This window comes from Nicotiana tomentosiformis, chromosome 3, assembly GCF_000390325.3.
Source record: "Nicotiana tomentosiformis chromosome 3, ASM39032v3, whole genome shotgun sequence".
Classification (NCBI taxonomy): domain Eukaryota; kingdom Viridiplantae; phylum Streptophyta; class Magnoliopsida; order Solanales; family Solanaceae; genus Nicotiana; species Nicotiana tomentosiformis.
Genome location: NC_090814.1, coordinates 57,826,803 through 57,854,390, shown reverse-complemented (window position 1 = coordinate 57,854,390; position 27,588 = coordinate 57,826,803). Strand labels below are relative to the sequence as shown.

Below are 27,588 nucleotides of genomic sequence, written 5' to 3'. Positions count from 1 at the left end.
TTAATTCAAAAGATCACATCAAAAACAATTGAATTCGAATGAGGGATTGAAGTAGACAAGATTCAGCGAAAGAAATAGAATTCGAAATTCTCTCATTTAATTTCTTTGTCTAATTTTCTTTTATATTCGATTTCTTGTTCTGGATTTCTCCATTCCATTATGCTTGCTTTTGCATCGCAAGATTGAAAAAATTACTAGGCTAAAAAAATCAAAATCCTTTCTCCAAGTTAAGAGAGCAAGTAATTAAGCGAATATGGAACCGAGAACGTCGAGGGAGAGAATTAAGATAATAAATATCAGTTTAATTGTATTTATAATCTCGGCCATTGTAAAAACAAGTAAACATTGTATCGAGAATACTAAAATTAAGAATAATCCTAAATAAAATATTATTTTTACTAATACATGTTCAAGAAGACGAAAAAGTGAAATCATGATAATGAATGTGTTTAGTCAAAAATAGATTTCTCGGTCAAATTCAATATCTAGAAGAAACTGATAATCAAGATTTATTTCACTTTTCCAACAATTTTGGAAGAATAGATCAAAGAATGGAAATGATTGACACAGGAAAATAAGAAATAAACTGATAATCACTCCACAAAATTAAGGCTTAAAGCTTGGAAAATAAAGCAAAGAATAATAGTGTGGATTTCAATAATAATCGTTACTTGCCCTTACAAAATGAGATTTCTATCCTTATATATGAGCATACAATTATAACGGTTCCCATACTTAATTTGGGCTCACTAATGGTATTAATTATATTGATTGTCCGTTACCATTTGTAACCGTAACTAATACATTTATGACTAAAGATTCCTTATAACTGTACTGGTTCTCCTTCCTTATTTACTTCTGGTTCGTCTACCTTCCCTTATTTGCAGCCTTTATGCATTTCGTTCATGTTTCTTCTTTAACAACTGTCAGCTCCGATTCTTTTCTCTACGTAACCCCGTGGGTGTTTCTCCCGTATTTTTCCTGCATTCTTAACTCATCTAATTGAGAATGCCACTTGTCGTTACATCGACGCCCCATGTCATGCCCCGTCATCTTGCTGACATCCCACGTGTCATGTCTTTTTTTCACCAACACAGATAGTCCCCCCACTTTCTGAATATTCTCAACTAAATATTCGGGAAGTGGTAAGTTTTTATGGCGAGAATTCTTTGTCGTCGTTTTTCGAGTATCATCATATCTCCTTCAGAATCGATGCGACGTATGTCACATTCATTTAATGCCCATGCCACGTGATTTCTTACGATTGGATCTGCAGTTTCTCAGCGCTTTTGAGAGTTTTTTCTATGTCTGTGTCAGAGTCACGAAGTGACGGTTCCATTATGATGTTTCATAATGACCAATTTCTAACGATGGTTGTATCTTTTTTATTTCTTGAAGCCTTCTTCCTTCAGTATCCATTACCTTAATCCTTCTTCATATCTCTGTACCCTTTCTTCTGTATTTCCTTTGTTAAACATGTCTTCGTCAACACCAGACCCTCGTAAAGTTGTGATCGTTGACGAACTTGCTCCTTCCTGTACCCCTACTAGAAGTAGGAGAGGTGGTAGACTTTGTAGCCTTGGTTCATTATCTAATTGTGGTTCCTCTTCTCAAAGTAGTTCTGCCAGGCTATCTTCTTCTAGACCTATGGCTCCTCTAACCCATAGATCTTCTTCTAGAAATAGGGACATGAATGAACCTGTGCGTGAACCCACAGTCGCAAAGATTGTTCCTCAAGAGTTTTCTTTTATAACATACCGTGAGACCAAGAGAAATCAAATCTCTTCTATAGCTTCCCTTAACCTTGCTGAACTTTACCCAAGTTTGATCACCGCTAGTCTTCTTTCCTTAGTTCGACGAGAATGTCATTGGAAACCAGATTTCCCAGTTTTAGTCACTGGTGCCAACCAAAGAATCACCTCTTACCATGTCGGTTTTTCTTTTGTTTATACCTACCCCTTCACTTTAGGGTTTAAGCCTCCCATTGATCCAGTGATTATAGAGTTTTGTCGCTACTTTAATGTGTGCCTTGGCCAAATTGGCCCCATCGTGTGGAGGGTTGTTGCATGCCTTCGTTGTTTGTCGGATTTGGTTTCGTCCCTTTTACCTTTCGACACTTACTTCATCTTTATTCCCCCAAGTTGTTCCGTGAAAGAGTTTTTTCCCTCATGGATAAAAGTAAAAGAGTATTAGTTAGTCCCGAGGATGACCAAGACCATGACTAGTATACCCGCTTTGTTGTTGCTCCCACTAGTGGGTTAGTGGGTGAAAAAAATATGTCTTTTCCAGAAAAGTGAAACTTTGCACGTAAGTTTTCTTCTTTTTCTTTTTATATGTCATGAATTACTTCATGTAATCACATACCCATTTTTCAGCAACCATGGAAGTCTTTGATGAGATTCCCGACTTCCGTGCTTGGGTAGAAAAGATGTTGACTGCTGCTCTTGTGGACATAAGATCTTGGAAGTTTCTTTCTCAAAAATTCAGCTGGAAAGTGAAAACGTACGGTACTTTTTCCCTTCAATTCTTCTTCTTTTTTTACTTGTTAATATGAAAAATTTTCATCCTCCCTTTTTTTATTACGGTTTTCTATTCATGGCATTAGTCCTACATCTATTTTATCAGCCAGTCTTTTTGTGAGTCTCACTCCGAAATAGATTTTGAGTGCCTCTTCCTCTAAGAGGAAAACTGATGAAGATCGTGGCTTTGATGATGAAGGGGAGGTAGAAGAAGGTTCTTTGGTGAGAAAATCGCGCGTTAGAAGACTCGTGGTCTCTGATGATGAAACTCCTTCTTCTCATGACCTTCCATCGAGTTTGATTCCTTTCAGACTCATAGAGGAGCCAGAAAATGCTCCTTTAGTGATTTCTGATGAAGACGCCGCTAATCGTCTATCCAGTCCTGTTGATAGGTTGCTCGCCCAAGGCTTCGAGGGTGAAGAAGAATTCAGGCCTGTTTCTGAAGAATTACCTATCATTTCCCTTCCAGTTCCATCTACCATTAACCCCATGTGTCTTTACCTAATGTTACTCCAACTGTCCTTCTCGTTGCTGCTTCTCATGTAGAAGCTGAGCCTTCTAGCAGCATAAGGGAGATGAAAAGAGTTGTAATTGAGGTCCTTGAGGGAGGGAACTTATTAGGGATGCTGGTCAAGCAGATGTGTGGTTGAAGTCATTGCTAGGCCCCGTGGATAAGAAGAAGTTAGAAAGCCATAGTTCACTCACCTTAATCAATGACATTGTTCATTCTTCTTTGAAGGTATAAGTTTAAGTACATTTCCTTCCTTCTTTTTCCCTATTTATAACTCTTCCTCCCCTATTTTTTTCTTAGATTAATTTGATTGGCACAAAACTTATGAAAAGAGTTTCCTAGACTGATCAGCAAATTATTGAATTGCGTATCGAGACTGATAACTGGAAAGAACAATTCAAAGGTCTTCAACTGGAAAAGAAGGTTCTTGTAGAAGAGAAGAGTGCTTTGGAGCAACAAATAAGAATGGTTTCCGTTGAGTTAGCGGTTGAAAAAGCTTCTTCCAGACAAGTGAGGAAGGATAAGGATAGACTAGAATCCTCTTTTGCTGAACAACTCTCCAAGGCTACTGAAAAGATAAGGGGTTTGAAAAAACTCCTTAATCAAAAATAGATTTACGCGGGTGAATTGGTTCGGACACTTACCCAAGCTTAGGAAGATCTCCGTACCTCTACAGACAAAATTCAGTTCTTGAAAAGTTCTCTTGCCCCTTTGAAAACAGCCTATTTAAGCCTCGGGAGCAGAAAAAGAAGAGCTGAGAGCTAAGATTGATCAGTGGGGGGGGGGGGGGGGGATTACAAGGCCCTCGAGGATAAGTCATCGCTGGATGTCAGCTGGGCTTTTCTGAACACTCGCCTCGAGACTTGAATTGAAGCCAACCAGGAAGGTTTTAACCTTAATGCTGAGATTGTTAAAGCTAAAGAAGCAATTGATAAAACTCAGCAACGCTAAAGTTTTTCCACACCTGAAGACGAAGGTTCTAAAGATGATGGAGATGAACTTGTTCCTAGCGGAGCTGATGTTCAAGTCACCTCTCCCCAAGTTGATCCTTCTTCACATGTTGATGATGCTCCTTAGCTTTTCTTCTTTTCCCTACTCTTTATTGGCTTTTATTCGAACTCCCTTATGTTATTTTTTTCCTTAGTTTAACAACTTTTTTGGAAAGTTTGTTTTGGTTTCCCCTGTCTTTTTGGGTTTGATGACAAGTTATCAAATGTGTTCTTTAAAGTCAATATATATTAATGCTCCGGTTGCTTTTGTCGCATATTATGCTCTTTGTCCTTTTAATATTTGAGCTTTTTCTTGCATTTAAAAATGCCTTAATAGTCCGTGACTTTGATAACCACGGATTTTTATAAAAGATGACCTTTTTATGTTAACGACACTGATGAAGATGACGTCTCATCTTCATATTGGTGTAAATATATAAAACCTGAAGTAGACATTAAAAGAGAAATAATTTGAGGAAGTTTTATATTTTAAAATTTCAAATAAATTTCATAATTGTTCATACATCATTTTCATAACTGCTTTCATTGTAGCAGAGTTTTAAATACAAATTCGGGTCTACTATCCCGTGACTAAATTTTTGGCCTCAACCTAAAACTCGTGGGAATATGGAATATCTTGCATCCTTTTCGCGAGTTCGAACTCCTTTGAAAAATGTTCAAGGTTTATTCAAGGTTTTTGATTCAGGCTTGAACTACGCGTTTTTTATTTAGGCTTGAACTATGCCATTTTGGTTCTTTGCTTCCTTCTATATGCATAGTCCCCTCAGTGTTAGAGTTTTGAAGTATAAAATATCGAATACTGGATCACTTCTTTCTTTTGGTCCATTACCTGAAAAGGAAAATACGAACGGGACTCAGAGATAATTATTTAGATGATGACTGCATAACCCTTTTTTCATCAGAAATGTTGTAACCTAGACCGGAAATAACTTACTATTCCGCGTGTCTTTCGGGTCTAATATTATCATTTGGTACGGGCCAGGTTATTGCCTATCGCCTAAAATGGTTAGTAAAATTCAAAAGAGATCAAATAAAATTGAACTTGCACGATACCTGACTGTGGTTACTTTCCTCGTCTAGAAGTAATACTTCTTCAAATAGACTGCATTCTTGTTCGATGGTAGCATCTTGACATCCATGGTTTCCAATTCGTATGCCCCTTTTTCCAGCGATGCCTCGAACTCTATATGGGCCTTCCCAATTTGGGCTCAACTTTCCTGCATTGGCCTCTTTTGTTGACCGGAACACCTTTTTGAGAACGAAATCCCCAATCTTGAAGTATCTCAAATTAGCTTTCCTGTTGTAATATCGTTCAATCATCTGTTTTTGAGCTGCCATTCGAATTAATGTTGTTTCTCTCCTTTCTTCTAATAAATCCAAATTTACTCGCATCTCCTTCTTACTTGCTTCCTCAGTAGCACGTGTGTATCTCGTACTAGGGGTGCTTATCGGGCGGATTGGACGAATATTTACACTAACAGTTTAGCTTAGCGGTTATCGGTTTATAAATATAGTAATCCGCTAGCCAAACCAATAAGACATCGGATAGATTGGTATCAGATTAGCGATTATCGAGCTGTTATCAGGCGGTTTATCAGATTATCCATTAAAACAAAAATTTGGAGTAAAGCATTACATTTGCTTTGTCTTTACAATGATTCTGGATTAAGTAAATAAAGCCTTATGTATTGAAAACTGAACTAACTGAGTAAGACTAGAAAATAGAAATTGAACCCAATAAATGTAGATCTCTTGTAAAAAAGACATAAACTAAAAATAAATTTGTAAAGGACTACAATAATCAATTCTCCTGACTAACCATAGTGTGGCAAGTTTTTGCTACCATTAGATTATCCATTATTTCATTTCTGTTTAAGCTTGGATGGAGCTGGTTCTTGTCTTCGGTTATATGAAGATTATGCAACTGTATTTGTTACAAGCAGTACTCCATGAGCAATTTTGAGACATAAGTGTTATGTTTCTCCACCTATTTCTAGGCAATGAAAAGCACACTGCATTGAACTGTACTTTTTAAGTAACTTCTCCTTACACCACCCTAGGACTAGTTAAATCTCCAATTGCAAACTTTTATTTAGTTTTCCACCTAATTTCCCGAATTTGTTATGCTTATTTACGTGTATATATCTTTTTTGTATATCTGGAATGGGACTCTCTTAAGTGCTATGTTAAAACTGAACTAACTGACTAGACTTAAATTTCTTGACTTTACTTTGTCTTTGCAAATCAAATTATAGCAGACTATCGGTACTACTCTGCCCCAACTAACTTTGGTTCGATCCTACATCGAGGTCTACATTTGTTACCAAATCACGACGGGTTTCATATACCTTGGTCCGACCAATAAATATTACTTTATATATATAGAGATAAAAGTGTAAATATAAAAAAAATTAACGGGTTAACGGTTTATCCGTTACGAAAATTGAGTAATCCGCCCCCAAACCGTTAAGCCGTTAATTATAAAAATTCAATCTGTTCACCAACCATTATCGCAATAATCCGATACTAATAAGCCAATAATCCATTTTTGTGGTTCGGTTAACAGTTACAATTCGGTTTTGAATAGCCTTATCTCGTACTTGGTTCACCTATCTCTACCGGAATCAAAGCTTCTGCGCCATATTCAAGCAAAAATGGAGTCTCCCCCGTACTTGTTTTTGCTGTCGTTCGATAAGCCCATAACACCACCAGTAATACTTCTAGCCATTTGCCTTTTGATTCTTCTAATTTCTTCTTCAAGTTATTGATAATAACTTTATTTGTCGATTCATCTTGTCCATTGGCCACATGGTGGTAAGGTGTGGATGTAATCCTTTTAATCTGTCAATTTTGAAAGAATTCTGTGATTTTCGTGCCTATGAACTACGGGATATTGTCACGTACGATTTCTTTTGGAACCCCAAATCGACATATAATATTTCGCCAAATAAAATCCCTGACTTCTTTTTCCGGCACCTGTTTGAAAGCACATGCTTCTACCTACTTCAAAAAATAATGTGTCAAAACTAACAAAAACCGTACCTTTCTTTTAGCTTGAGGCAACGGCCCTACAATGTCCATGCCCCATTTCATGAAGGGTCATGGTGAAATAACTGAATGCAACAGTTCTGCCAGGCGGTGCATGTTATTGGCATATCGTTGACATTTATAGTACCTGGCTACAAAGTTTTCTACTTCTTCTTTCATTTTTGGCCAATAATATCCTGCCCTTATTAATTTCTTTACCAATGATCTTCCCACGGCGTGATTGCCGCAATGCTGCTCATGTACTTCTCTCATCACATATTCCATTTGTGATGGAGCGAAACACCGTGCTAAAGGTCCGCCAAACATCTTTCGATATAAATTTTCACGAATTAAGAAATACCAAGAAGCTTTTTGTCGAAGCAATTGTGACTTCTTCTTGTCCTCGGGAAAGATACCATACTGCAAAAAGTTCACAAATTCGTTTCTCCAATCCAAAGTTAGATTACTAAAATTTACCTCACTCTTGTTTTGGTCGAGTGCTGAATGAAACACATGTATCATGATAGCATTTTCTACATTTGTTACATCCGCGACTGATGCGAGATTCACCAACGCATCTGCTTTTGCATTCTCTTCCTTGGGTATCTGCACAACCTTTCATGTCTGAAATTATCTAAGCAATTCTTGTACCTTTTCTAGGTATTGTTGCATTCGCGTTTCTCTTTCCACGTAAGTCCCCTGCATCTGGTTAACCACCAACTGCGAGTCACTTTTGATCACAACATGTTCTATACCAAGTTTTCATGCCAATTCCAAGCCTGCAATCACAACTTCGTACTCTGCCTCATTGTTAGTGATTGGATAACATTTTATTTCTTGTCTTATAATTTCACCTGAAGGTGGAATCAGAACAATTACTAAATCTGCTCCTTTACCGTTTGAAGAACCATCTGTAAATAGGATCCAAGTCCCTAGATTAGCTCTGATAAATACATGTAGTTCCTTTTCTTCTTCAGGAACTAAATTCGTGCTAAAATCTGCTAAACCCTGCGATTTTATTGCAGTTCTAGGCTGATATATGATATCACACTCATTGGGTTCTATTTCCCATTTAGCTAATCTACCTGATAATTCTTGTTTATGCAGTATGTTCCTCAAGGGGAAAGCATTTATAACAGAAATAGGATGACATTGAAAATAAGGTCTTAACTTCCTAGATGCCATAATTAATGCTAAAGCAAGCTTTTTCAAGTGTGGGTATCATGTTTTAGCATCTAGTAAAGATTTACTAACATAATAAATTGGGGATTGTTTACCTTTATCTTCTCGTACCAATACTGCACTTACCGCTACTTCTGACACAACAAGGTAAATGAGCAACCTTTCACCTTCTTTTGGTTTGGCTAGTAAAGGCGGATTTAATAGATACGACTTTAGGTCCTTGAGAACTTGTTGGCACCCATCAGTCCATTCAAACCGATTCTGCTTTTTCAATACTGAAAAGAATTTAAAATATTTTTCTGATCACTTTGATATAAACATCCCCAAGGCTGCTATCTTACTTGTTAATCTCTGCACTTTTTTCTTGCTAGTGAGTATATTTGGTATTTCCTAGATAGCTTTGATCTGCGTGGGATTCACTTCAATACTCCTATTAGAAATAAGAAAACCTAAAAACTTACCCGAAGCCACGCCAAAAGCACACTTTTTCAGATTTAGCTTCATATTATACTTGCGGAGAATCTCAAAAGTGTCTGACAAGTGTTAAAAATAATCTCCCACCTGTGTTGACTTGACTAACATATTGTCTATGTAGACTTCCATAGTTTTTCCCAAATGTTCTTGAAACATTGTAGTCACCAATCTTTGATACGAGGCTCCAATATTTTTCAAACCAAATGGCATGACTTTATTACAATAAGTCTCCCTATTTGTGATAAATGAAGTTTTCTCCTCATCTAGAGGATCCATTTTTATTTGGTTATATCCTGAATACGCATCTAAAAAACTCAAAATTCATGTCATGTGGTTAGAATTAGTTGATCTATATACGGTAAAGGAAATGAATCTTTAGGAGAAGCCTTACGTAAATCAGTATAATCTATACAAACTCACCATTTTCCATTCTTTTTGGGAACTACCACGGTATTAGCTAACCAATCAGGGTACTTTACCTCTCGTATTAACCCAATTTTTAAAAGCTTTTGTACCTCATCATGGACCACTTGATTTTTGAAGGATCCTTGCTTTCTCTTCTTCTGCTTGACATGTGGATATAATGGATCCTTATTTAGCTTGTGGGTTATCACCTCTATTGGTATACCTGTCATATCCGAGTGCGACCAAGTAAAGCAATTCACGTTAGCTCATAAAAATTCAATTAACTTACCTTTCATTTCTGGGCTTAAATTTGCCACCATGTAAACTTTTCTGTCTGGCCAGTGTTCAAATAGCGTTACAACTTCGAGCTCTTCAGTAGTTGTATTAATATTTTCATTTTCTTCTGGCTCTTGAATAACATCGGGTCTCGAATCAACATCAGTCTGTCCTAGTGTGTCTTTAGTTGAGGTCTTTGTAGCAATGTCCTCAACCGAATTATGTAGTTGTTATTTCGCATTTGTATAATTGGTTATTATGCTTTCAATCACCATTGAGTTGATATTCTTGAAGCTTGCTGATATCCACGGATTTGAAGAATTCTCCACTATGAAGGAAATTTGATAACTTGATGTAATGTGGATGGGACATCGTCCATATCGTGAATCCACGATCTTCCCAGAATTATATTGTAGGCCATGTCCGCGTCTATCACCTGCAACTTTGTATCCTTGACAACTCATTCTGCAAATGTGGTGAGTACTACTTCCCCTTTTGTGATAACGCTTGAATTATCAAATAGGGACAAGGACCGCGCCTTTGGTATCACCTTATCATTAGCTTGCATTTCATTCACCACCCTCAGTAAAATGATGTTCACTGAGCTACCTGGATCAATCAAAACTCGTTTTACGTTGGTGGCATGTATAAGTAAAGATATTACCAATGCATCTTGTGAGGGATTATCAAGTCGTCTGCATCCTCATCATTGAATGTTATACTGTCACCATCCAAGACCTGGTGAACTAGCTTCCTGTGAGTAACCGTGACTTTTGACATCTTTTTTGCGGTTGTATATGTTACTCCATTGACCTCATCTCCCCCAGTTATTACGTTGACTGTTCTTTTTAGTGATGGAGGTTTTGAGGTCTCTTGTCTTTTCTTCATATATGATTGTCTTCCTTTCTCACTGAACAAATCAGTAAGATAACCTTGCTTCAACAGATGCTCGACTTCTCCTTGCAGAAGTCTACAATCTGTTGTTCTATGGCCATGATCGTTATGAAACTCGCACCAAAAATATGGATTTCTTCTGCTTGGATCTGATCTCATTTCTTTAGGCCACCGCACCTTATCCCTCATACCTCTTAAAACGACTACTAACTCGGACGTGCTGATAGTAAAGTTGTAAACTCATATCCTCACTTGCGTATTGGAATCATTGATTCAGGCATCCCATTCCTTTCTGAACCTCGATGAAGAACTCGTGTCTTTTTGCCTTGGTCTTGAGTCTAATCGTGCGCTTTCCTGTTTAGATCGAGAGTCTAGCCAGACAGGTCCTATGTACGGCTTGTACCTATTTTTACCGAATCTTTTTTCTGATTCTGCACGTCTCGATCCTGCTCTTTTATCGGCCCTTGGCTTTGTGACCGTATCTTCTTCTATCCTCAACTTCGTACCGTACCTCTTGTACACATCGTTCCAAGTTGTTGCTGGAAATTCTCTCAAATATTCCTTCAGCCTTCTCGTGGCTTCTGAACTTTTCTCGTTCAAGTTGCTCACGAATGCCATAGCCACTCAGTTATTAGGTACTCGATGTAATATCATCCTCTACCGCTGAAATCTATCTACGAATTCTCTGAGCAATTCTGTATTCCCCTACTTAACCTTAAAGATGTCTTCCATCATTTTCTCAACTTTTTGAGCTCCCCAGATGTGCTTTTATAAATGAATCTGCAAGCTCAACAAAAGAATCAATAGAATTTTCAGGTAAAAGAGAATACCATGTTAATGCTCCCTTCGTGAGTGTTTCACTAAATATTTTGACCAAAACCGATTCGATTTCTTGTTTAGTTAAAACGTTGTCTTTCACACCAATAGTGAACGCAGTTACATGATCTCGAATGTCAGTTGTTCCATCGTATTTGGGAATATCAGGCATTATAAACTTTTTAGGAATTGGTAAAGGTGTTGCACTCGGCTTCCAAGATTGTTGTGAATACTTGTCAATACCTACCCCTTTGATTATCGGTGGTACGCTTGGTATCTGCTCTATACGATTGTTTTGCTCCTTTAACTGTTTCTGCAAAGTTAGTACTAAACTTTGTAAATTAGAATTATTTGGAGTACCTGACCCTCTTTCATGGGATTCATTAGGATTTTCTCCACTTCCAGAATTATCAAGCCCTGAACACGGGTTCTCCAGAGTTGTTGTGTTAACTGGTGGAGGAGTTTGCACCGCATTAGGTAATCCACTGACAAAAGCTTGCAGCGCATTATTCACGTGCTGCGCAATCAATTGCTTTAGAGCGTCTTGCTTCACAGTTTGGTCGTTTCCCTGTTGATCGTCAGCACGAGAAGTGGACCTTGCAGGCGAACTTCCACGTGATTGTTGAGGGGATCCTGTTGGTGTATGGTGTGGTGAAGTTGTACCTTGTTGGTTTAGCTGATTGTTGTTATTAACGGTAGACATATTTGATTGTTATAGATTGGAAAGTGAACAGATAATCACACTCCCGGCAACAGAACAAATTTGTTTAACCAAAAATAGATTTTTCGGTTAAAGTCAATATCTAGAAGAAATCGGGTTACTGATAACCAAGATTTACTTCACTTTCCCAATAATTTTGGAAGAATAGATCAAAGAATGGAAATGATTGACAAAGAAGAATAAGAAATAAATTGAGAATCACTCCCCAAAATTAAAGCTTAAATCTTGGAGAATAAAGCAAAGAATAATAGTGTGAATTTCAATAATAATCGTTACTTACCCTTACAAAATGAGCTTTTTGTCCTTATATTGGAGCATACAATTATAACGGTTCCCAAACTTAATTTGGGCTCACTAATGGTATTAATTGTATTGATTGCCCGTTACCATATGTAACTGTAACTGATACATTTATGACTAAAGATTTCTTATAACTGTATCGATTCCCCTTCCTTATTTACTTCTGGTTCGTGTACCTTCCCTTCTTTGCAGCCTTTATGCATTTCGTTCTTGTTTCTTCTTTAACAACTGTGAGGTCCAGTTCTTTTCTCTACGTAATCCTGTGGGTGTTTCTCCCATGTCTTTTTTGTATTCTTAACTCATCTAATTATGAATGCCACTTGTCGTTACATCGATGCCCCACATGTCATGCCCCGTCAACTTGCTGACAGTCCATGTGTCATGTCATTTTTTCACCAATACAGAATGAAGTGCACAAGATGAACCATTTAAACTTTAGCTGATTCAGTGAACATAAAAAAGTATACATTTCAACGTATTATAGTATACATTTCAACGTCCTAATACGTACATTAGTTCCAAGTAGTTTCCTCGATGTTAATTGATCAACGAATCGTAACAAACGAGAGTGTAATTATAAATAAAATTCTTCTAGGTTGGTCTTGAACTGTCATACACGTGCAACACTGGGAAAACATTTAAGGTCTAAGTACTGAGTCCCCATAATTAATTAAGTGATTAAATAAAAGAAAAGCAACAAGTGGACCAACGGAGTCAAAGCATAGGTTAGTAATTAAACCAACAAATACATAGCAGTGGATACTAAACAGAAAATGTGCTAAAATATGCAGTGATAATTCGTTTATATCCAGTTGTTGATTGGAATAAAATAATAGCAGATGCCGACAATTCAGAAAAGACGGCTTTGAGGATTATTTTGGGATTAATTAACCGACCTTTATCAGTGGGTAATCTAATACACAAGCTAAGCAAAAGTGTATAAAAATAGTATAATTAGTACTGTGGAATTATTAAAACAAGAAGTGGGTATAGGACAGTTTGGATATGCAATGTTAGAAATTAATACTAGTGAGAGGGAGATATAGAAGACCGACTTTTATAGGAATTAGAAGAATGACAGCCATCATACAGAACGTTAAAAGTCGGCGCTCATGAATCATAAACCTGAGATTAAGGATTTGTCTCATTGTCTTTTAATATATCTCTTACTTGCAAATACACTTCCGCAACATCTTTTTATATATTTTAAAGTTTAATTAATATACTAATACTATGATAATATAAACATTTATTGCATATAATAAAATTTAGCATGCTATTTATTACTTATTATAAATTATTAATATTTATTAAATGAAGTTAACTATAATTATATTTTAAGTCATTTGATTGTGTAAATAATTTTTACACCATTAGTACATAGAAAATTAAACAATTTATGATTCAATGTGCTGCTACGATTAACTGATCTTCTTGAGTTCCTTAAAAGGTAAGTGCAAAAACTGAATACTATGCTAGTGCAAAAAATGATTGTAACATTACTCTAGTAGTGCATATATTGTTTGGTTTTCGTGGACGTATAGGTAAATGCCTCTTAGTCTTTAGGTTTTGGTAGGATCGGTAACGATAATTTACTATTTTGCTTTTGCGTCATAGTTGACTTTCAAGGTGAAAATTACTAGTATTAGAAAAGAATCTCACATAATAATGTTGGTTTTATCAAATGAAATGAAAAGCTTGAATTCAAAACCTATATTAAAAATTCATCTACCTTAATCAGAGTTAATTTACAAAATATTTAATAAAAGATATTAGAAACATCTCATTTAGAAGAAAGAAACTACTTTGAAATAGTGAGGGAGAAGAAAGAGTTTGCTTTGAGGCGTGATATTATGCAGTCTTAAGGAGAAATATGAGCCTCCAGGTTATTAACTGATGTATTTTTATTTTCAAATTTGGTTTACTCTTTGATAAATGTTCAAAGGTGACAAGACCGCTTCTTCCAAAGAGATAACTTTTGGAATATGTCTTTTGAACTTAAATTTGAATAGAAATGTCTTATCACCAAAGAAGTGAAGTGTGTAAAATGCATACTACCAAGTACCAACATCTCATGAAAGGGTAATGCTTTTGGACATCAAAAATATAAGCAACGTGTATCTCAGGACAAATAATAAAATATCTATTACTACAGTAACAACTTGTATGTAATTGAGGACCACAAGAACGAAGGACCATTGCTAAAATGAACCTAATTTGTGATGTATATACAATCTTAAGAAATTAAATTACCCCCTATGTTGTACTTTTGAGTCTATATAGGAATGTAAAAATGACTTATATATGTAATGGAAAGGAGAAAGTTGAGAGAAAGTAGAAATTAAAGATAGTTACTCGATTGAACTTTTGTTTTATTTTAGTTTATTTTATTTTTATTCATTTATTTTGAAATAAAACAAACTAATATAATAATAGATGAGTTCGTTAATCTTCTCATGAGCTACGTGTAACCTATGCTTTAGAACGCCATAAGCAACAAAAACAGAAAATAAATGTAGAATATTATAGAACCTGTTACATCCCGCATTTTCGTACGTCAAAGTTTCGTCGTAAGTTAATCGACGTAAGTTTGGAAATGAGATTATTTAGAGATAATAAGCATTATGCTACTTCAAACAAGTGATGAGTAAATTCGTGGAGGTGAGAGGGTAAGCAAATCGAAGAAAATGAATTTTCGTTGAAATTTAACATTTTGAGATAAAATACGGTTCAAGCTACAATACCCCATATTTCTGGACTAGTGTCATACAAGGTAACACATGACCATAATAGAAAGATGTGCAAAGTGTGTTAAAAGTGAGTAGTATTTTAATTAATTTGAGATAATTCCTAATTATGTAGAAAATTGAGTAATTATAGGTTAATAAGAGATTAACAAATTAATTAAGAATTTGTGAATAATTATAGGTGGGGACAAAGCCCCCCCACGTAGCAACAAGTGGAGGAATATTTAATAAGTGACTCTTGACATTAGGTAATCAAATTAAGTGGACACATAGATACCACTCTTAGTCATCCTTGCCAACACGTAGAAAGGGGGTTTGTATTAGTCATCCTATTCATCCCTACACTTTGTCTTGAATGCATATCAAAATTCATTTCGGAGGAGATTTGGAAGTTCATATGAGACTTCATATTACAATAGCAACGGCAGTTCTTGGATTAGTTAAGGAATTCATATGAAATTGCGCTGCGTAATAACAACGGAATTTTTGCAATTCTAAGGGAGTACGGTGCAATCTTTCTCAAGAATATCATACGGATTTTTTCCTACTCCAGGTATGTTAAGGTTAAGCCTTTCCTTCATTTTGGCATGATCTCTTAATTACATGTGTTTGATAACGAGGCATAAAGAGAAGTTCATACTCCCATATTTATATACATTATCCTAGTCTCATAAATTACAGTATTCTCCTTATCGGCACTTCATATTTAATTGAGTATTATCTTCTTCAAGTCAAGAGAGAAGAGATCCTATATACATAGTATTACAGTATTTTCATTACCATCAAGGTATAAAGCTCAGAGTCGTCGGAAGTCATATTCTGACGTGCGACGAAGAGACTTAGAGTCCGGGGTTAATAACTGGGTATTCTTAAAGGTGTCGCCTATGAAGGGCGTGATGAGGTTTGGCAAGAAAGGCAAGCTTAGCCCATGATATATTATGCCTTATAGGATCATTCAGAGAGTGGGTCAAGTAGCTTATGAGTTAGAATTGCCATCGGAATTGGAGTATGTCCATCTGATTTTTCACGTATCTATGTTACGGAAGTGCATTGGCGATCCTACCCGGTGGTGCCCACGGATGATGTACAGATTACGGAGGACTTATCATACGAGAAAATTCCGGTTGCCATCCTAGACCGACAAATCCACAAGCTACGGAATAAGAAGGTAGCATCCGCGAAGGTTTTATGGAGAATCAAGAATGTGAAAGAGATGACGTGGGAAGCGGAGGAAGAAATAAAGTATAAATACTCCCACCTATTTCAAACTGAATATATGGCTCGAGGTGGGATACCTCATCACAACTCTATTCAGGCCAGTAGGTCATCAGGTAAGCTCTTATTTTTGACTTTCAGAATTTATAATTGTAATGACCCAATCGGTAATTTTAACTTTTAAAAATCCGTTCCCTAAAATAAAACTTCCCGAACATGCTTTTATTAATTTATGACTCGCGGGGATGGTTGGTTCGGGATTTGGAAGTGTGTGAGTTGAAATTGGAATACTTGGTTCCTTAAGTTAGCTTTAAATGGACAAGTTTGACTTTGGTCAACATTTTGAGAAAACAATACTAGAATCGGGATTTGACGGTTCCAATAGGTTCGTATGATGATTTTGGACTTGGGCGTATGTCCGAATCGGGTTTTGGATAACCCAGGAGCATTTTGACGCTTAATAGTAAAAATTAACTATTTGAAGGTTTAAAATTCTTTAAATTTGGTTTGGGGTAGGTTTTTGAGTAATTGAAATCCGTTTGGAATTTTGAGTTTGGGAATAGTTCCGTATGGTGATTTAAGACTTGCACGTAAATTTTTGTGTCATTCCGAGTAGTTTAAGTATATTTCGGCGTATTGGAAGTAAATTGAAGAACTTGAAATTCTTAAGTTTGAATCAATTTGGTTTAGGGTATGATTCTTAGATTTGATGTTGTTTTACGCGTTCTAAGGGTTCGAGCGAGTCTGTTTTATGATTTCAAACTTGTTGGTATGTTCGGACGGGGTCCCGGAGACCCCGAGTGTCAATCGGACGAGGCTCAGACCAAGTTGGAAGTTGGGAGCCAAAACTAAAGCTCCCAACTACTGTCAGAATCGCACTTACGCTTGGCCAGCCGCAGGTGTGACATTCGCAGGTGCGGCAGTAGCTCGCAGGAGCGAACCTCGCAGATGCGAGTTTTTGTGCGCAGAAGCGAAAAAGGGGGAGGGGGCAGTGGACCGCAGATGAGGAGGATTTGCACACCTGCGAACGCACAGGTGCGAAAAAGGGTGCGCAGAAACGACTTTGGCCCAGGTGAGTGAAATTCGCACCTGCAAAGATTTTCCGCAGGTGCGGTACACTGTTCGCATGTGCGAAAATCACTGTTGGGCAGAATGTGTTAAAAATCGGGGCTCAGTCATTTTGTGCCCATTTTTCTTCCATCCTTGGGCGATTTTGGAGCTTTTTGAGAGGAGATTTCAACTAACAACTTGGAGGTAAGTTAATTCTACACCCTTTGAGTTAAATACATAGATTATGGGTAGATTATAACTAGTAAATCTTAGAAATAAAGGGTTTAGATGAAAAACCAAGATTTTTATAAAAATGAGATTTTAACCACGAAAATAGTTATGGAATTGGATAGAAATTATATATTTGAGTTCTTGAGATTATGGGTAACGTTTTCATCCGAATATTTCCGGAATCCGGGCACGTGGGCTCGGGATGAATTTTAAGAATTTTACCATTTTGGATAGGGTAATTTGTTTAATAGATGAATTTCAAATTATTGAGCATATATTAATTATTTTATATAACTTTTGGATAGTTTCGGATTTTTTTTCGGCATCGAATCGAGAATTTTACGCGACGCGATAATCGAAAAGTGGAATTTGAGATGAGGTAAGTCTCTTGTCTAATCTTGTGAGGGGAAAATTATCCTATAGGAATTAAATTGAATAATTATTGCTACTTGCGGGGGGTACGTACGCACGAGGCGACGAGAGTCCGTGCGTAGCTACTATTAATGCTAAAGTTCGGGTAGTTTAGGACTCAAAGCATGAATTACTTGTATACATTGTATTCTTTGTTTAATTAATATTAATTGATATAAATGAATATATTGTGAATTGTTAGATAAATATATTAAAGGATGGAAATCTCATATTCTTGATTTTCTATTTAAATTAATTAATTTTTAAAAGAAATTATTTTTCCTCTCGAATTTATCTTATAATAAATATACTTTCCTTCCGGAGGTACATAAGAAAATATCCTCCTTTCTTGTGGAGCAGGCCGAATGCCTCGGTAGGATAGATGCATCTATGGATCGTGCCGCACGTCCCTCGGCAGTGTACACAACACTCTGGATTGGGCCGTACGTCCTCGGTAGAAATCGTGCTTAATAATAATAATTACACGATACTTTAATAGTTATTTCATGCTTGCGAAGCTAATTGATAAATTAGAGAATCCTTAAAATTTAATAAATTATTATTCCTGCTTGTTAAGGAATTAATTGTTATTCCTGTAAATGAGATTAATTGATAAATTGGAAATTATTTGAATTTAAGGAATTTAATTAATATATTGAGAATTGTTGCATTTGAAGGAATATGATTAATTTCGCTGGTTAAATAAATTATTGTAAATTCTGTGAATCATGCTGATTTAAATATTCTAGTTGTATTTCAGTTATTATTATTGACCCATAGTGAGTGTCAAAGTCGGCCATCTCGTCTCTACCACTTCGAGATTAGGCTTGATACTTATTGGGTACACGTTGTTTACGTACTCATACTATACTTGCTGTACTTTTTTTGCAGTACCTGAGGCAAGTACTAGTGAGGGACCTATCGTCTTACACCCACGTTATCTAGGGGCATAGTGGTGAGCTGCCTTTCTGAGCCCTTCTGCAGCGACTAGTGTCTCTCCTTGTATTTTTTATTCTGTCTATTTTTATTTCAGACAATATTTGAGGTTTGTATAATCTACTAGATGCTAATACACTTGTGACACCAGGTCTTGGCACACACATTGGTAGAATTTGGTGTTTAATTATTTTTCTTGGTTTTAAACTTTGTCAATGCATGCTTAATTTATTAAGTTGGCTTGCCTAACCGTAGTGTTGGGCGCCATCACGACCTATAGGTGAAATTGGGTCGTGACAATAATGGACAGCTGTGTGAAGCCAAGTGTTGCTAATTATACACATTGGCCATGTGTGGCATGTATAGTATGTTTTCTCGCTACGTACAAGTTAGTTTTAGTCTAGTGCACGGAAGAGACTCTGGCAAAAGTTTTCCAAAGTCTCTAAGAGTAAACATTCGAGGACGAATGTTTCTAAGGGAGGAAGTATGTTACATCCCATATTTTCGTACGTCAAAGTTTCTTCGTAATTTAATCAACGTAAGTTCGGGAATGAGATTATTTGGAGATTATAAGCATTATGCTACTTCAAACAAGTGATGAGTAAATTTGTGAAGGTGAGAGGGTAAGCAAATCAAAAAAAATGAATTTTCATCGAAATTTGACATTTTGAGATAAAATACGGTCTAAGCTACAATATCCCGTATTTATGGACTAGTGTCATACAAGGTAACACATGACCATAATAGAAAGATGAGCAAAGTGTGTTAAAAGTGAGTAGTATTTTAAGTAATTTGAGATAATTCCTAATTATGTGGATAATTGGGTAATTATTGGTTAATGAAAAATTAACAAATTAGTTAAGGATTTATGGATAATTGTAGGTGGGGACAAAGCCCCCCCACGTGGCAACAAGTGGAGGAATATTTAATAAGTGACTCTTGACATTAGGTAATCAAATTAAGTGGACACATAAATACCACTCTTAGCCATCATTGCCAACACGTAGAAAGGGTGTTTGTATTAGTCATCCTATTCATCCCTACACTTTGTCTTGAATGCATATCAAAATTCATTTTGGAGGAGATTTGGAAGTTCATATGAGACTTCATATTACAATAGCAACGATAGTTCTTGGATTAGTTAAGAAATTCATACGAAATTGCACTGTGTAATAACAACGGAATTTTTACAATTCTAAGGGAGTACGGTGTAATCTTTCTCAAGAATATCATACGGATTTTTTCCTACTCCAGGTATGTTAAGGTTAAATCCTTTCTTCATTTTGGCATGATCTCATAACTTACAGTATTCTCCTTATCGGGACTTCATATTTAATTGAGTATTATCTTCTTCTAGTCAAGAGAGCAGAGAGCCTATATATACAGTATTACAGTATTTTCATTACCATCGAGGTATAATCGATGGGCATGCCCCTATTGGGCAACCTCTGATCAGATGGTAAGTTATATACCGAGCCTGCTGTGACCGAGTGTCTATGAGCAAGCCTACTACAGCAGAGCAGTTATATATATATATATATATATATATATATATATATATATATATATATATATATATATATATATATATATATATATATATACTGAGCCTTATAGGGCCAGACAACTATTTTACTTACTAGATTGAGAGAGTCGAGTCAGTATCAGCAGGTAAGTATATCGTCAGATTATCTTTGACCCCCGGTTATTATATTACCAGTTCAGTTTCAGCTTTCAGTTATTTTATTGCCTTGCATACTCGGTACATTATTTTGTAGTGACGTCTTTTTTTCTGGGGACGCTGCATTTCATGCATGCAGGTTCAGACAGACAGACGGGTAGACCTCCTCAATAGGTGTTGCCCGAGTTCAGCTTTATCGGTAAGCTCGACGTCCTTCGGAGTTGTCGGGTCTAGAGTTTTATATTCATCTTGTGTATGTGTATATAGGTTCTGGGTAGGTCAGGGTCTTGTTCCGATCACAGTACATCCAGTAGTAGAGGCTTGTAGACATAACCTGTCAGTTTGTGCAATATGTTGGGCTTGTAGGCCTTGTATGTATATTTTGTTGGTTTGTCAACTGCAGTAGTCATGACGGCCTTGCCGGCCCAGCTTTATATTGATGTTTAGTCAGCTTTGGTATCCATTCAGTTTTATATTTTGCTTCGCAAATTGTCTTGCAATATGACATTATATGTTCAGATTCCCTTAGTCGCAAGTTGGTATGCAAGGATAGGTGAGGCACCGGGTGCCGGTCTCGCTCCCCAGGTTCGGGGCGTGACAGAACCATAATATCTATATCTATATCTATATATTATTAAAATAAGAGGAAAAAGTCCTCTTCTTAAGCCAAGTGTCAGCCTTAAAATTAGCCACATGTAATGTATTAACTAATTAACTACTATTAACTGATAACTAATTTAGCCATATGGAATAACCAGAAAACGCCACATATAACTTATTTCTTAATTAAATAATAGTAATAAATAACTAAATCAAATTATTGGAAATTTTACCATATAATACTTAAAATATTATTAATAAATTTAAACAATTTAATTCGAGTATCAATTTAAAATAATATAAATATTTATATCATCATTAAAAAATCACACATTGATCTATATTATATTAAAGGATATAAATGGATAATGATAATAAATAAAGAGGAAAGTTAATGAAGGCCACATGAAAACATGAAATACTATATATTAGGTAACGTAATAGCAATAATTAAAAAATTAAAAATATTTTATATTAGAAATAAAAGAAAAAGATAATTTGAACTTGAGATTATGTTAAAATTATGGTAAAAGCGCTCAAACTATGGATAAGACCACAAATTAAAGGTTTACTAGATAAATAAAAATAAAAATTTAATATTTTAAGAATACAAAATAAATGTCTCATGTAGGTAATTTAGTAACGAAAATAAAAGTTAAATTTGTATTATGAAACTAAAAGAGAAAGAAAATTTAATTGCATGTGACTTATGTATTAATATTTTAGACTAATTCAAAGTTATAAATTAAAATAAAGCGTGATACTACATATTTGATTATATTATAAAATATTAATATAAAAACTAATTAAAATTTCATAATAGGGTTTAAATTGTATAGAGAGGAAAATATAGATAGTGTAAGAATATTTATGCTTTGAATTAACTTAAGGATAATTATATTAATAACTAAATAATATTTAAAAATATTATTGATAGATTTAAATGCTGAAAGAGCTCCGAGTAAGAGGATAAAAGTATAAAAATATATTAAATGTTAGGAATAAAAACAATTATATTTATATATGATTATTAAAAGGGTAATAAGCAAGATATTAAGTCAATTGGTAAGCTAATAAAAGAGAACATGAAAAATATAACAATATTAAGTAATGAATAATGCACCAACTATAAGCAAAGATTATATAAAGATTTATTTTTTGTGGTGAAAATGTAGAAAGATAAGACTTATTCTACTTTGAGGTAAAACATAAGTGATAGAAAGAATTTTGTTAAAACAATATGCTCAAACAAAACATATTACAACGTGATATGTTTAATATTCTTTAATATTGACCACATAATAAAATGCAAGTACTAAGATTAATGAGTTGGGTTGTTACAAATATAAGAAAAGAAAATATGTTAGACTAATTCTTAGTCTAACATAAATGATATCTAATAATTATATGTAATTTTTATCTGAAAAATTTAAATTTAACGTAATTTGTATATAATTCAAATATCCCAAATCATATTGATATTACTAATACTAGTTTTTCTGAAAATCCCAAGGTAATACTACTATTTTCTGCGTAGGTCGAAGCTTCATTGGAATTGAAGAGGAAAACATGAATATCAGGAGGGAATCAAGGCATGTTCCCCATTTCCTGATAGCAAAATCAGTTGCCTTTGCATCCACTCCACGCAATGCCTACATTTCTTCATCCATTTTCAGATTTCTTCCTTAAACCCCTTTTTATCCTTTCTACTGTCTATGTGATACACATCCTTTCAGAAAAAAACTTGCACACCTACAAGTAAAGTTAAAATTAGAAAATTTTTGCATCCACGTGCAATAGAAATTACTTATTCTATATTTATAAAAATAGTTCGAGTCTTTTTGTTCAAAATCATGCTAATCTCTTCTTTATCGAGTGAGAGCCAAGGGTATTGAGGACACCAGAATATTCAAGATACGAACTTATACTCTTGCAGCTTTCAATTCCTCTTTGTAATTTGTGTCATAATCTTTCAGGATTCTAGCTCAACTAGTCAACTGCATGCCACGATCCTCTTTATTGATCTTCCTCCTCGTTGTTTGTGCGCGTTCAGTTTTAACTTTATTAACCAAGAAATGGGTATACAAACGTACGTGTGATACGCTGAAATGAACATGTGTCGATAGCCTTTCTCTCCTTCTTCCAGCGATTCACCCACGTCCCCACTAAATTGCCACATGTGAATAGCTGAATTTAGAAAGCGGGTGCCTTTGCATCTGCTACATTTTGCATGTATAATTGATAATCTTATGCATATATTTTTGCAAGAAAATTATTTCAATCTTTGTTCTATGTCTGCTTCTCTTCGTAATATGATTCAATAGAAAGAAATGATGATAAATCACCGTGGATAAGTTCAGTGGCAGATCTGGAGTGCGGCGTACGGGTTTTATGGATTCAGTAATTTTTATTCAAATTTTATTTATTTCCTCCGTTCAATTTATGTGAACCCATTTGATTGGACATAAAATTTAAGAAAACAGAAAAGACTTTTAAACTTGTGGTGTAAAATGATGCACATATATTTTGTGTGGCTATAAATTATTGCATAAAGGTAAATTGTTTCCAAATAGGGAAATAGATCATTCTTTTTTACATGGACTAAAAAGAAAATAAGTTCACATAAATTGAAACGGAGGAAGTATATATTAAGGTTTATTAAATATCTGCAAATATTTAACTGTAAATTTAGTTTATTATTGTAAATTTACATGAAGTTAATATAGAAATTCATAAATTTTAAATCCCCGGTTGGATGAAATGAATGAGAAACTTTAATATCCAATTGAGTATTTGTCACCAATTATTCAGTTTAGTTATTTGTAGCTTGGCATTGCCATCCAGTATATATCTGGGTATCAGTCACCATATAAAATCAAACTACTAGCTGGGTCAACTCCTCCATATATTTGCTAAGAGAGAGAAAAGAGATCAGCAAAAACAAAAAGAAAAATAAAAATAAAAAGAGAAGAAAATCAATAAACAGCAACTACCACTAATCAAATGCATGAACCAGGTCCCAAGACTCCCCAACGCTCAACCTTATATAAAGCCTCCCTCTTCCTACTCACTCATTCATCCTCAGTCCTCACTTCACTCCTAATTCGAAGTGAGAACTTGCTGAGTTTCTCTCCACAAACAAAGCCGCCATTAAAACTCTTTATCCAAAAGATCTAAACAAGCTACACGTTATTAACAATGCCTTGTTCCACCATGGGAGTTTTAACTTTGCTCTCAAAATGCACCATCTTCCCTTCCCAAAAATCTTCTCTCTCTGACCTTAAACTCTCAGTTTCCGACCTTCCTATGCTTTCTACTCACTACATTCAGAAAGGTGGTCTTTTCACTCGTCCTCCTTTCTCCATCACCGACCTCCTTTCCCTCCTCAAACGCAGCCTTTCTCAAACTCTTACTCAATTTCCTCCCCTGGCTGGTCGCCTTGTCACTGACTCTGACGGCTACGTTTACATTTCTTGCAATGATGCTGGCGCTGATTTCATTCACGCCGCCGCTACTCACATTTTTGTCCGTGACGTCATTGGTTCCATTGACGTCCCCGACCATGTCAAGGAGTTCTTCACTTTTGACAGAACTGTGAGCTATCAAGGCCATATCAATCCTCTTCTTGCTGTCCAAGTTACGGAGTTAGCCGACGGTGTCTTTATTGGTTGCTCCGTCAACCACGCCGTTATCGATGGAACATCGTTATGGAACTTCTTCAATACATTCGCTGAATTGACTAGGGGAGTGAAGAGGATTACGAGGCAACCGGACTTTAGCCGTGACTCTGTTTTGATATCTCCGGCTGTGCTTAAAATTCCGGCTGGTGGGCCCAAGGTTACCTTCTCTTTGGACGCACCCTTGAGGGAAAGGATATTTAGTTTCAGCAGGGAATCAATTCTAAGGCTGAAAGATAAGACTAACAACAATCACAAATGGAATGTGGACGGAGAAATTGACATCGCTGAATTGATGGGGAAACAGAGTAACGATCCCTTGAAAATATCTGACGGCAAGATAACGCCGTTAACTTGGTTGAGGAATGCAGTTAGGAAAACAGAAACGGAAGGTATAACTGAAAATCAAACGGCTGAGATCTCATCATTTCAATCACTTTGCGCATTGCTTTGGCGTGCGGTGACACGTGCGAGGAAATTTCATGCTTCCAAAATGACGACATTTCGGATGGCCGTTAATTGCCGGCATAGACTCCAGCCAAAGCTCCATCCTTTATATTTCGGCAACGCAATTCAGAGCATTCCGACTTACGCGTCGGCCGGTGACGTTTTATCTCACGATTTGCGGTGGTGCGCGGAGCAATTGAACAAGAACGTGAAGGTGCACGATAACGGTATGGTGAGGAAGTACGTAGAGGATTGGGAGAGCGACCCACGGTGTTTCCCGCTAGGGAATTTCGACGGAGCTATGCTCACAATGGGAAGCTCCCCAAGATTTCCAATGTACGATAATGATTTCGGGTGGGGCAGACCCATCGCTGTTCGGAGCGGGCGGGCCAATAAATTTGACGGCAAGATATCAGCGTTTCCGGGAAGAGAAGGCGGCGGCAGCGTTGATTTGGAGGTGGTGTTGGCACCTGAAACAATGGATGGATTAGAATCCGACCCGGAATTCATGCAATTTGTTACTGGGTATTAAATGCTGGATTACGTTAATTGGGATGGGGAAGATTGGTGGACCTTGTTTGTATTTGGGAAGGGTTGATGAGGATGTTACATAGTAGCTAATGTTGTGGGGATTAATTACTCTATTTGGTTTTATTATTACAAAATTAATCTAATTAATTTGTATTAGCAAGTTTTCAACGTGATGTTAGCATTTTGTTTTCCTTGATTTTTATTTGAAACAATGAAATAGGCTTCTAATAATTGATACAGAAAAGGTTGATATGAAGAAGGATAATAAATGGCTTCAATTAAAATATTATAACAACAACCCAGTATAATCCCATTTTACTCCTACCTTGGGATAGAGAGACTGTTTCCAAATGACCCTCGACATCCTTCCCTCCAAAAACTCCCTACCTTGCTCTTTGGGTGATTCGAACTCAAAACCTTTTGATTGAAAGTGGAGGATGATAATCAGAGCAACCCACCTTGTAAAAATGGTTGTCATTATTTTACCCATTGTAAAATACGGGGTTGTTAGAGTTTGTTATTTTTGTAATTTTTAATTTACATGCTCTTTAATTATATATTTATTACCAGTTTGAAGAGGTAAATCTTGTAAGTAAATCCTTTTTGTTTGGTTCTTACTTCTTAGAATGGATAACCCAGGATAAGAGCACAAGACTTATCTTGATGAGTCATCAATGGACAAGATTATTCACATCAATTAATAGGAACAACTGTTACCATTTTAAAGATAATAATAATAATAATAAATAATAATAATGAATTTAGTAATTAAATCGTTATGGCTCGTTCCTCTTTCGAAAAAAAAAAAGTAAACACAAAATTCCTAGTAGCCAAAATATTCCGGGATCACCATTCCAACGGCAAAATGAAGACCAAACGTGCCGAATTAGCATCCACGACAAAACAGGAACCAAATGAGTTCAACTAGGCGGATTCAGAATTTTAGGTTTATGAGTTTGTACAAAAATTTTGAGTTAATATACAATACTAATTAGATTCAGAATTTTAGGTTTATGAGTTTGTACAAAAATTTTGAGTTAATATACAATACTAACTAGATTCAAAATTTTAGGTTTATGAGTTTGTACAAAAATTTTGAGTTAATATACAATACTAACTAGATGAATAAACTGGTTTCAAGTCAAATATTTTTATATATTTAATAAATTTTTCAATACAAATACAGACTTTAGACAAAAGCTACTGGGTTCACGGAAAACCGTAGCTATTGAACTGAATCCGCCTCTGCAAGCAACCACGACATGAATATTTTATTATGGAAATTTTACACCACATGACAAAATATGACCTATATTACTCTTTTTATAGAAATTTTCAAATAATTATTCAATATAACAATAATTTTCAAAACATAGTTAAGTGGATAAGTATTCCTTCATTTTAGGCTCCATTATGGTAAACCTTATCCCTTCCAATCTGATCTTCTCCATTTTCGCTCTCCCTCTTTCTCTAGTCTATTAATAGTTAAAATTACTACAATCTGTGACTAATAATTCCCAAAATTTCATCGTCGTTCATATGAGGTTCAATTTTTGTGTTTCAAAGCTGAGAATTATCGGCAAATCTGTATCGATGCAAGATATTTTATGTGATTCGAGACCTAAAACTTGGATTGAAACTAAGATTAACGCCAAAAAGTGAAATTCTATTGTTAACTTCCTAAGTTTTTGAGTTTGCTCCATGTTTATCCGCAAAATGATACAACTAAATTTGTTGCGTGATTTTTAGACAAACGAACTGATTTGATCCCAAAAAGATAAAGAAATAAGATTAAATTGAGATTAGCAATTGAAATTGAAGAAATGACATGCCTGCCTCTGAACGCAATGCCTCCGAAGACAATAATGAAAGCAATGATAAAGTCCAAATAGACTTGTTTAATTGAGAGCAAAAGTAGTAGAATATA

The 27,588-nt window shown here is 35.6% G+C and overlaps 1 protein-coding gene across 1 annotated transcript; it reads left to right on the top strand.

Annotated features, from left to right (window-relative positions):
* The first annotated feature begins 24,044 nt into the window (after positions 1–24,044).
* On the top strand, positions 24,045–25,829 carry LOC104096773 (uncharacterized acetyltransferase At3g50280-like). Its single transcript, XM_009603190.4, has one exon. It carries the CDS (start codon positions 24,205–24,207, stop codon positions 25,660–25,662), a length of 1,458 nt encoding a protein of 485 aa, XP_009601485.1. The 5' UTR covers positions 24,045–24,204; the 3' UTR covers positions 25,663–25,829.
* Positions 25,830–27,588: the final 1,759 nt, after the last annotated feature.